General features: G+C 45.1%; 1 protein-coding gene across 6 annotated transcripts in view; it reads left to right on the forward strand.

Annotated features, from left to right (window-relative positions):
* The first annotated feature begins 277 nt into the window (after positions 1–277).
* prox1a (prospero homeobox 1a) overlaps positions 278–12,314 on the forward strand; it is a 35,553-nt gene continuing 23,516 nt past the window's right edge. Inside the window, exons 1-3 of one of the 6 annotated variants that reach the window (XM_040125293.1) lie at positions 278–595; positions 4,763–6,838; positions 10,768–10,875. In XM_040125293.1, the coding sequence (XP_039981227.1) occupies positions 4,829–6,838; positions 10,768–10,875 (2,118 nt within the window). In that variant the 5' untranslated portion in view covers positions 278–595; positions 4,763–4,828. Of the gene's footprint in view, positions 596–964; positions 1,008–1,202; positions 1,472–1,630; positions 1,810–2,608; positions 2,660–4,762; positions 6,839–10,767; positions 10,876–12,314 lie in introns of those variants that run through there. The other 5 variants (XM_040125290.1, XM_040125288.1, XM_040125294.1 and 2 more) reach the window with 5 other exon arrangements.

The raw sequence follows: 12,314 nt of genomic DNA on the forward strand, positions 1-12,314 counted from the left end.
ATATTGGCTTCTCTGGATAATCTGAGTTCCAAAGCAAAGCCGAGAGCCTCTGTGCTGCTTTGCTTGTCCATAAAAAAAATAAATTAAAAAAAAAAAATCAGACTTCCCTGCAACCAATGAGAAAACTCTGCACGTAAAATATCTCTGCACGCCACTTTGAACCTCCGATTACCCAAGTGACCCAGTGCTGTTAGTAGGTCTGAATCTGTCTAAATGTGTACCAGTCGTCTTTGCAGAAAAAAAAAAAAAAAAAACAAAAAAGTATGATCCTTAAAACACAAGTGCGCTATGCATCGTTATTTAGACATATAAAAAAGGAGCAGGTTACAAAGTTGGTCATCACTAAAAATGGCCGGGCTTGAATGAACGTTACTACATTTTAATGGACTCTCGTGGACACGATCGAAACACGAATTATCCCTCGCGCAGGAGAAGTCGTGTGCGATGTAAAACAGTTCATTTTGTCGTTTTACCGCCACAAGGAAAGACTGGAAGACGTCTGGACTCAAGCGGCGCAGAGCTGCCCGCTCTGACAACCCATCCGAAGCCAAGGGACGGGTCGCCCCACTGGTTGGCAAGCGGATCAACGCGTTTTGTGAGTTTTCTTAGCAGTTGTTGTCGTGAAATTATTCTCACCCTGACGTCTTCTCAAAAGGCATCGGCGCTCGATTTAACATCAGGCAGCCCTGACATTTTGCCATTTATTATGGGAGCTTTCCAATTGGAAACCTGGATGTAAGAACAGGCAACATAACAACATGTAAATCTGTGTGTGTGTGTGTGTGTGTGTGTGTGTTGTTTTTTTTTATTACGGATTAGGTGGTGTAATGTCAGAGTGCGGAACGATTCTTACTCGCGCAGTCGGTCATTTGGGAAGAAAGAGATTAGTACGAGTGGTATTTCCTTTTTTCCTCTCTCTCTCTCTCTCTTTAGTTGCAATGCCCAAGTCCCGTTCTCTGGTCAAGTTCAGTGCGTTGTTCTCCGGACCGGACGGACGCCTCTTATTGGTAGGTTGCGACGGTTACATCACGCCGCTCGTGACGCGCACGTCTTCCTGTTTCCTTCAGCCGCGTCTTAAAGTGAATCTTAGAGGCGGAGGAGCGCTCCAGCATCCAGCCCTCCGCATCCAGTGCGCCTCGGAGACGCACACACACGCACACAGACACACGCAGTCTCGCGCTGTCTCTCTCTCTCTCTCGCTCTCTCTCTCTCTCTTTCTCGCACTCTCTCTATGTCTCTCACTCTTTCAGTCACAGCAGAGGATAGAGGGAGAGACCGACGCGCAAGAGCTCTTTTCATCTTCTATATTTTTTTTTCGTTTTCGCACCTTTCGCTCGCGTCGCTGACTTTATTCCAGCTCTTCCTTCTCCGAGAAACTGTTCTTTCCCAGCGTCCAGCAATCCGCCGTGCCCCGCGTATATTCTCTATTTTGCCGTAGGAGTTCAGGTTGTCCCCCCTCTTCATCTAAAGGGTAAGTAACCTTGTCCTCGGATACCTCCCTCTCTTGTTCTTGCTCTGCCTCGCCTGCGCACGGGGGGCGGAAAGAAAGGAGAGAGAAAAAAAAAGAAAGAAAGAAAAAAAAAAAAAAAAACCCCAAACGAATCAAACCTCATTGACGGGGGGGAATTTATTCTGGTGATCGGCAGCTAATCACAGCTATATGAGATGATTTGCTCCGTTTCGCTCCCCTCGTCTTGATATGTGCCGGGAGTTGCGTGAGCAGCCCGTATTTGTGCGAGGATGATTTGCGGCCGGTAGCCCAACCTTCCTCATCAAAGCGGAGATCAAGTTGATTTGCAACTTTGCGAAGTAAGTTTGGGAAGCGTGTGTTGTTTTTGGGGGGTTTTTTTGTATCCACTTTTTTTTTTTTTTTTTTTTTGGTCTGTTTTTTTGTTGTTTGTCTTTGTTTTTCCGACGAGACGTGATTTAAACCACCACTTGTTTTTAGACGGGAACTTCGACTCACTTGTATATGCGCTCTCGTGTGAGTGCTGAAAAGCGGGACTTTGCTGTTACCTCAGATCGTCTTCATCCTGTGGGTTAAATCTCGTTTCAACACCTGATACACGCCTTTTTGTTTTATTCACGCCAAATGCCCGTCCAGGCAGTTACGGGGCTTGTCGGCTCTCCCGTGTTGTGAATGTGGCGTCTCCATCCTGCGGCTCCACTTTTGGACAGTCGCGGTGAAACGCTGCCTGGATATTGTCGTGAGTGTACGCAAACCTGTCTCTCGTAGGTCTTGATGTCTTCGCCTGTCCACTGGCAACCCACTGTACAAACAGTTGCACTCACTTTTACCATCTTATAGAGCAATTGTTGTTGGATTTTCAGTTTAAAGTGACAGCACCTGTATATTTATTTTTAATTCAGGTCAAGTTTCACGTTGGTTTTTCTTCACTTTGTGTTTCTTATCAGCTGGATGTTTGGTTCAGGGTTTAAAACAAGAGGAGGGAACGGGGTTAAAAATGATGGGGTGTAAAAGTTGAAGTGGAGATTTATAGCTCGGTGTTCATATGTGTAGCTCATAGTTGCTTGAAATTGTTGAAGGTCTTTTTTTTGAGGGGGGGGGGGGTGTTGCGCATGGGCAATGGAAGACAGGTGCGCGGTTGGAAAAGACAGGTGCTGGTGACTATTTCAAGCTCATTGTTAAGATCCTGAGGTAATCAAGTCAAGTTTTGTTTCTTGTTTGGTTTGGTTTTGTTTTTCTTGTAGATGTGTCACCTCTTGTCTGAACTGCTAGATATGGCTGTCAAGACTTGGGCCAAAGCCATTTGTCAAAGGGTTTTATTCTAGAATCCTGGTGTTACTTCAATAGCACAGTTTTTAAGGGGGGAAACGCATTGAATCCAACTGGTGCTCACAGCAAATTTGAACTTTTACGGTTTTTAATTGTAATTCCACAAAATGTCAATTTACAAAATGTTTTTGTTTTTTTTCCCAGAGCGAAAAACCTGCCAATCCATGTCACTTGTGTGGTGCATCAAACTGTTTCTAACAAACCCAACAGCAAAGTTGTGTGTGCGCGCTTGTGTGTATAATACAGTGTGCATGCGTCTGGTGAGGTTTAGTGACAAGAGAGAAGCCTACTTATTTAAAAAAAAAAAAAAAAAAAAGGAAGAAAAGAAAAAAGACTAATCACATGCAGTGATAATGTGAAGATGATACAATTGCTTTTAGTTAGAGGAAGGAAATAATCACTCAAACAGAATGTTGTTAAATCTCACCAGAGTTCGATTTCCCCTGCTGTTTGCCCCCACTTACCACTGAAACTGAGCCTTTAAAAATAAATGTCTTTGAATGACTATCGTTGTAAAATATCATATCAAAATTAAACTACGATCTGAACCAGCCGTGACATTTTTTAATTTAAAATTCAAAATTTTTAGTTGCTTTGCTGCTCTACCTAAAAGTCAACTTGAATCAGAGCAACATTTGAGTATATGCGCAACCTCTAAAATTAAATTTTTGCCTTGTATTTGTATTTTTTAATATTTTATTATTTTTGACAGAGCCTTTATGGGTCTTAACAAGGGCTGGTGTTTTCCTAAAGAGTGCAAAAAGAAAAATGTAAACTCATGTACCATTTTTCTTGATGCTGTTAAAAATCATTGGCAAATTTATAAATGTACTAACCTCAGAAATCTTTTCATTTTTTAAAGAGAGGCATACAAATTAAACAGTTTCTGATCAATACATTTGAGACTGGATGCATCTGATATGGCTCTGGCTAAGACACTGCCACTGCTGCTTACGTAGCATTATTGATGCAGGCCTGTACTGACAAAACGTTTTGCTTTCAGTAGGGCAATAGGGTTTTTTGTGTGCTTTAAGTTGCTCCTTGCCAGAGTTGACCCTTGTAACCTATTCATTTGAGCAGAATTAACTGCCCTTGCCAGATGAAAAGACAAACAAAAAAACACAGAAGTGAGCTCACGCTGGCACCAAAATCAATACGCCTATTTTGTGTTTCTTTTATGTGTCACTCTCCCCGTTGCTTAAGATATGACGTTTGTGTTGATAAATGTGAACACAGAACTTGCATTTTAAAATTACACACTGTGTAAAAATGGTTTAAAATGAGTATATTTTGTTGACCTTACCAAATGGCAGCTCACTTACAGAATAGGCTTTAGTAAAGGCTACATAACGACATGTACAATGTGCATTGCGTCTCCTTGTATGCAATATTTTTTTCAGATAATCTTAACCCTATTTTTTTATTTTTTTTTATTTTGTGAGTTAATAGCTCCTATGTTGGCTAACACTGCACAAACATGGAAATGAGGACAAGTACTTAAGTAATTATCATAATTTTATGCAGCTTTGTGTTCCGTGGGAACTGGTTCAGTGTCGCGCGCCATGTAACAGGGGACAGGATAAAATGTAGGACTTTGCCCTGGAATGTCAAGCCAAGGCCTAATTCTGACCCGATCTCGCCTGTTCCCTTTACCCCTCTGTCATTAGGGCCTAAATGTAATCACGGATGTCCCTGCCCTTGTAGAAATATATTAAGAGGGACTGCCTGCTGGCTTGAGACAATATTCTTCAGCTTGTATCCATAATGTCAGCAAATGCATTTCTCTAGAGGTTGATCAATTTTGATAGATTCAGTCTGTGGAAATCTTTCAAGCTTTTCTGTTTAATTTGGATTTTGTTTTGAAATTGAAGTGGTCGAGGACACTGCCTGAGTGAGTGAGTGACTTTGTTTCTGAAAATATTTTTCACTTCTGTGAGTCATGCATCTTTGAATTCTTGCCCACAGGTACTCAGAGGCTTTGATCCAAGAGGACTGGGTTTGTGGGATATGGCCCAATAGCAGCAGCCCGTGATGCCGGACCATGACAGCGACTCCCTCCTGAACAGACAGACCAAGCGAAGACGTGTGGACATTGGTGTTAAGAGGACCGTGGGCAGCACAGCCTCCTCCACAGCAGCAGCCACAACAGCAACCACTGATAACATTGCCCGCGCCAAAGCAGCCATTTTCAGTGCCATGAACTCTCTGAGCTCCCACTCTCACCACGGATCAGACACTGACTCCATGGAGTGCTCTGTAGTGCAGCCACATGGTGGGCCTGGCGTTGTTACAGCCAGCGACAGTGAGTCCAAGTCCAATGTACTCCGAAAGTTACTGAAGAGGGCCAACTCATATGAGGACACCATGATGCCCTTTCCTGGCACGACTATTATCTCTCAGCTTCTCAAGAATAACATGGCTAAAAATGGAGGAGGACCCGAGAGGGGAGAAAGAGGGGACAGGGGGGATAGAGGGGAGTCAGGCTTCCCCGGATCAGGGCTCTCCAATGCAAGCTCAGATGCTCCCCAGGAGGATGCCTGCAGTAACTCCTCCCAGGACAGCACCCCTCAAGAGTGCTTGTCACCATTTGGCCGTCCTCCAGGCCTGGCCACCTTTGACATCGAACGTCTCAATGATGAACACCTGCGTGCCAAGCGAGCTCGTGTAGAGAACATTATACGTGGTATGAGCCACTCACCCAGTGTGGTGGTACCTGCTGCTTCCCGTCATGAACGTGATCATGAGATGGATGGAGAGCGGGACATGGAGCTAGACTGCCCACCTCCTCAGTCTCAGCAGCAGGCCCCCAGCAGCCCACGGGGAGGCGAGGTGTGCAGCAGTAGTAGTAGCAGCCGAGAGAACAAGCGTAAGCAGCGTCTGCCTCAACAGCAACAGCAGAGCTTCACCCAGCTGGTGTGCCAGAGGAAGGAACAGAAGCAAGAGGAGCGACGGCAACTGAAGCTGCAGCTGGAGGACATGCAGAAACAGCTTCGCCAGCTGCAGGAGAAGTTCTTTCAGATTTATGACTCAACCGACGACTCGGAACACAACGACCTCCACAATGACCTCCACAATGACATAGGAAACATGTCTGAGGACAGCCCAGCCAGGTCTGACACCGGCGGCGATGACCGGGGTGGAGATGACTTGCGCTCTGACAATGAGATGTCTGACCTGGACCCGGGCCATTTCCTGGACAGGGCGCGGGCATTGCTTCAGGAGCAGGCCCTGCTGGCTGACGGAGAGAAGCCAAGAAGAGAAGGGCTCGGCCGGACCAAAGGACAGGGAGGTCCAGGATCCTCCATGCATGCAGAAGGTAAACAGCTGGCAGAAACATTGAAGCAGGAACTCAATTCAGCCATGACCCAGGTGGTGGACACAGTGGTTAAGGTGTTTGCAAAACCTCCACGCCCTACACCCCAGCAGGCCTTCCCCCCACTTTCCATACCTCCTGAAAGATTTCCGACCGCTGTCAATGGAGACAACCCCAATTTCCACACCGCCAACCAGAGGCTGCAGTGCTTCGGTGATGTCATCATTCCCAATCCCCTAGACTCCTTTGCCAGCATGCCCGGGATGCCAGGTGCTACCAATGACCAAACCGAGGCACTGCCCTTAGTGGTGAGGAAGACACCCAGTGAGCACCACCACCAGTCCTCAGCTGTGGGTGCCCATGGCGGTCACCACCACCCCGCCCTTCACCCTTCCTCGCTCTCTGCCTCCATGGGCTTCAGCCCCCCATCCTTTAGACACCCGTTTCCACTGCCTCTCATGGGATACCCTTTCCAGAGTCCCCTTGGTGCACCCACAGGTGGCTACACAGGCAAAGACCGTTCCTCTCCAGACTCCATGGACCTGTCCCGGGAGACCACCAGCCTGAGGACCAAGATGGCTTCAGGTCACCACCTGGGGCACCACCATCGCTCTTGTTCACCAGCGCACCCTGGCAGCACAGCCGAGGGCCTTTCCTTGTCCCTAATCAAGTCCGAGTGCAGTGACCTCCAGGACATGGCTGACATCTCACCTTACTCAGGCAGCAATGTATCCTTTAAAAAAATCTTGATGGTGATGGGGTGTGCGCTCGTGTGTTTGTGTGTGTGTTTTGAGGGGGTTGACAGGCAATAACAAGTGAATGTGTGTGTGACAGATGTTTTAACCCTACGTGGTCCACTTCAGACCAGCTCATGCCTGTGTAAGCCAGGAAAAATTTGATTTCAGGTGGTAATTCCCTGCAGAGACTGATGCGAAACATTGCATCTGAACCACAAAGAGTTAAAAATCAAATCTTTTTGAGCCTGAAAGTAGCCTAAGAAACTGAGAAATTGTTGATGAATCACTTTTCCTCCCACTGCTGTTCTCTTCTCCATTGTACTGCATTGTTGTATTTATTTTTATACTTATACCTCTTCCTTCTCGCGGCACCATACAGCCTTTTCTTCCATCTTCAATCCTGAGTGCTTTAAAAGCTCTCTTGTCACATATCACTTACTCACGAAGATTAGGTCCCCACGACATTTACTGCCCCAATTCCTTTTATAAAAAATAGCCTGAAAGAACATGGAGGCAGATAGCATCCCGAAACTTGGCACACAATGGTGTGTATATAGCCTCCCTTATAGTTTAACCCCAGTGTGCCCCAATCATGCCCTGCAGATAAAGAGGCTATCCCCTATGGGAGGCTCAAATTGAATCCCTCAGGGGCTCAGGACTAATAGCTTAAAAAGATACATTCAGTCCCTTCTCTGTTTCCCCTATACCTCCTTAGTCCCTAAGTATTCAACACCCCTTAACCCTTATGAAAGTTTCATTCGTGACACACCGGCTGTCCTTAGAAATCCTTGTCTTCAAGTAGTTAACATTCATTACATGCTTAAGAAATGAACCCTAGTGCTTTTTAGCTGTTATGGATATGTTAGTTAAGAGAGTATGTATATTTAACACTTTGGATCCCTTGTTTTTGCTACTGAGTGCACGGGTGCCTAGGCTTTTTAGTGTGTGTGTGTGTGTGTGTGTGTGTGTGTGTGTGTGTGTGTCTTTTCGTGTGTGCATGTCACAAAAGGTTCGCCTGAGGACTCAGTAAAGATGTATATTTATGATTGCTTGTGTTTTCTCTTGTGTTCCTCTTATCACCCATCGCTGTTGTAAAAAGCCCACAATCATTGTCGTTTCTTTTCTCTTTTTTTCATTTCATAAAGATCTGTCAACAGCCCGGGGGGCCCTTCGGCTGTTGCTTGGCAGCCAAATACTTCTTTTTTTGTTTTCCCTCCCTGCAAACCCCCCTCCTCCCTGTCTTTTCTTTGAAGCGGACGTTAACAGGTGTTTGCAGCGAGCTGTTTATCTTTCATTACCTCGCCTTGTCTTGTCTTCTGACCCAAGGGTGAACGCTTTCCAGAGATCCATAATCCTTTGCTTCTATGGGCTCCCGATGGAGGGATGAAAAGAGAAAAGGGAGAGAGAGACATACAGAGACTGAGAGAAAGTAGAAAACAATCAAACAATAACCACATATGCCAGATGCTGTGGCTTTCATTGTAACAGTTATAAATTCAGGGCATTAAAAGATGTACATCCCTAAATGGAAAGAATAGGCAGAACAACATGTCCACATATGTTGTTTTTCTTTTTCTTTTTTTCATCTTTTATTTTTGATTCCCAGAGTTTATTCCACAGGTTTAGGAACAAAGTTTGGCATTTACAAGTTATAGTTTTGTACATTTTTCTATTGTAATGAGTATGACATTTATGAATCAGTTTATTTGTATCTCTACTCTCTGTATATAGCTGGTTCTACTGATGTAGAATTTTTGATATTTCTGCTGCTCTCTTTTTTTTCCAAGCCTCTGAAGTCAGAGACAGCTTGTCATACATTTTGCGAGGTGTGTTCAAGTTCACCAGCTCTCGGCAGCATTGTGGAGCAGATGGCTGCTATCAATTTCCTCATTTGTTCTCAGTCCGACTCCAAATTTTCTTGTCCTTACACCTGGAATTAGGAAGTGGAGCAGCTATTTTCCTCTCATGACTCTGGGCTTTGGGGAAGTGTTGTGAGAATGATGATGTCTTGTCAGATGTGGCAGGCAAACAGTGGGCCAGCTGGTATGAGTGCACCATCATGACAAAATAATAGCCTTGCACGCCACCCCTAAGTCCAATCACAATTACATTTGCAAGCTGTGAGTGAATTGGAGATGAAAATGCCTCATCGGGAGATATGAAGCTTCTTAATTGTCGTCTGAAGGGAGGTGATATTGCCTTTATGGCCGGAAAGGTAAAACCTTGACGTCTTTGTTTTACAATAATTTTTAATTTCAATGATAAGAGGAAAGCAATGTTAATCCTAATTGAAAAAGCAAAAACAAATTAATCTAAGTGTACTGTAAGTGCACAGCTTTCACAGCAAACAAATCCCACCTTGCCTTACTGAAAAAGAGCTCTCTTTTTCTCTGTCTCTCCCTCTGTGTCTGAGGATCCATTGTATCCCCTCCACTTGGAGCAGATGGTGTGGTGTGGAGAGTGAAGTGCTGCTCTTTTGGCCAGGCCTGACAGAGTAACACCAGTCTGCCAGGGTTTCCCCCACAAGACCCTCGCTGCGTATACAACTAACTCTCTCTCTCTCCCTCTCCCTCTCTCTCACTGAATCAGACAAAGTAGACAGGGTCTTTAAGGAGCCAACCCAGCGTGGTTCAGCATTTGCTGGCTTTGCTGTGTAACCCTGGGGCCAAGGGCAATCCAATCTAGCAGCTGATGCCTTCTTCCCACTCTATAGTTACAGCTACATCTGGACACTTGACTGATTTTAACGATCACAGCCACCCCTGTAGATCATAAATAATGTCAAGCAATGTATTTTGTCCACTCAAGTGTAAATAGTCTTCATGAAAACTTAGGGCTGTATTTTGTGTGTAATTTAAGGCCCTGTCTTGCTTCTGCTTGATGAAAACCCTTGTTGTAACAGCCTGAGGTTTTAACATGCAGCCCACCCCCATCCCGTTCCCTTTTCAATGTCTTATCCTCCAGATTGATATTATCAGTTGCATTATACGGCCGTTAATTCACCATGGAAATGGCTTGGGCCATTCGGTGGCGCAGATGTGTTTCAGTCCCCCCATCACTGGCTGAGTCCAAAGCCTCAGAGCCCCTCTTCTCCTTCTCCTCCTCCTTCTTTTGCTCCTCCAAGGGTTTGGCAGCGGCAGTGAGGCTGGGGGGTAGGGGTGGAGCAGAGGGAAGAGGAGGGGGATGTAATTGAAGGTTGGAACCATACTATCCCTCAAGGTGCCCCCACCAGCCCATCTCCATCCTCGCTGTTCAATCCAGGCGATCCATTAGGAGGACAAGGCCTCTGACATGTATTTGAATATGGCCTATGTGAGTGTGAGAAGGTTTTTCATGTTGCTTGGGCCAGTGTTTGGGACCATCTCCTAGGCCTTGTTTTGTCACTGATATGAAGCCAACATCAGACCGTCATATTCAGGCTTGGCATGGGTTGTCGCCAAGCCATTAGGCCTTCTTGCCCGTCATTGGCGTTAACTGCTGTCTTTGTCTGTGATATGCAAATGTCTCCTTTTTTCTTCTTCCTTTTTTTGGGTGGAGGTTAGCTCAGGGTGCAGGCAAAGGCGTTTGCTTACTTTGACTGTGAAATGAGCCTCCTTATGTAAAAGCATCGGCTGTAGTGCTGGCCAGCGTTTTATTTACCGTGACGCTCTCACACCTGATACGGACAATGCTAATTGCAAGCAAATGGTTTTGCTTTGGTGCACTGTCTTCAGCATCCCCCTCTGCAACCCTGTGTTCATGCCTGAAAGAAAATTTGGTTACCCCTCATCCAAATGATAATTTCTTGCCAAACTTACTGCCAGTTATTAGCAAGCACATATTGTATTTCTGATAATATCAGTAGCTTCATTTGCTTCATCTACCATAAGTTGTTTCCCCTCCAAACAATCGTTAATGTCCTTAATGGCAGCTGTTTGCAGATCCAGGAGGGTCTCTCCCCCAATCATCTGAAGAAGGCCAAGCTCATGTTTTTCTACACCCGCTACCCGAGTTCTAATATGCTCAAGATGTTCTTCTCTGATGTCAAGGTGAGTCCAAACATAGTCTTGCCCCTTAGTGTTTCTTTTACTTTGCAAACTTTGCCAAAAATGTTGCCAAATCTCCTCCAATATTTTCCTTTTTAATTTAGGCAGACATTACTGTGCCTCTCTCTGGTTTGCTACTTTCAGATGCATTTATTGTACCTTTATTTTCTTGAAATGGTGACTGCTTTCACATTGTGTTTAACAAGTGTAATGACAAATTTTCACTCTTTCACCTGTTTTTTTCTGTCTTCTGCTGCACTCCGTCCTTGTACATTTGTCAAAGCACCTGCTTGAAAAGAGCAAATCTGATTTATTAATTGTGATTTGCCAGCATCAGTTGCTGTGAACAGTGTATACTTGTCTGTCTTAAAATGAGGCCCTTTCCCTAACCAAGTTATGGTTTTATGCAAAAGATTAAAGAAGAGGAAGTTGAATGGGTTTACATGAGGGAGCTGGAGAGCCTATGAGTATTCTAAAGATAAAGAGCGGTATGAGTAATGGAGGGGTAGAGAGGGCAGAGAGGAGGATGGAGCCTAGAGACGGAGGAGTGGTTATCTGAGCAGGTGTAGGGAGGATGGTTTGATAGAGGGAGGGGAGAGGAGAAAGAGTCAGTTTAGGGAACATGGCAAAGATGAGCATTACAGCCTCTGGGAGTTTAATGAAGGAAATTTAAAAAACAAAGCACAATATGTTAGCTGCTCAAAAAAACAAGAACAACAGCACAATGGCCGTTGTAGTGTGCACAACCGAGGTTGTTGGTGTTGTCGTTGCTTTGTGTGTGTGTGTGTGCCCCTGTCGGACCATACGGAGGGGTAAACACTGTGACAGATCCAGGCCATCTTATTCAAATCAGAAGATAAAGGTTCCCTTTTCTCCCAGCTGCCCCCTCTTGGATGCCATCACCACCAACCATGACTTGCGGCTCACATGGCTTTCTGAGGATTTCGTTGGCTAGGTTGAAAACAGGGCGCATGTTGGCAAAGCCGGAAGGCACCTGTAAATGGTGATTCATTACAAAACTCCTGAATATTACAGCAACCCATTTTCTGTTGTTGAAAGATTGCAGCAATATTAACATTAAAGGCTTTACCCACTTTATTTCCCTGACTTACCATTCCCAAGGAGGTGGCCTCTTCATGAATGGCTTCATCAGATACTTAAACAAGGTCAAGCTAGTTAAGGGGATTATGAGCCACATTGGTTTGTTTTGTTTTCAGTAGAGAACAATGAACTCAAGCTGTAAGTTAGTAGACATGTATGGGAATGAGACTGACTATCTAATTAGATTCAGCCTGCGCGGCGTCTTAGAGAGTGGCTGTCCTCAGACAAAAGTCTTGAAGGCTAATCAGGTCTCGACTAATCAGGTCTTGACTGTCGAGAACCTAATGAACGTGGGAAGTGGGTTTCCCTAACAACTGGGGGACGCTGTAGCTGTTTTTCCA

The sequence above is a fragment of the Xiphias gladius genome, chromosome 4 (assembly GCF_016859285.1).
Source record: "Xiphias gladius isolate SHS-SW01 ecotype Sanya breed wild chromosome 4, ASM1685928v1, whole genome shotgun sequence".
NCBI classification, from domain to species: Eukaryota; Metazoa; Chordata; class Actinopteri; order Istiophoriformes; family Xiphiidae; genus Xiphias; species Xiphias gladius.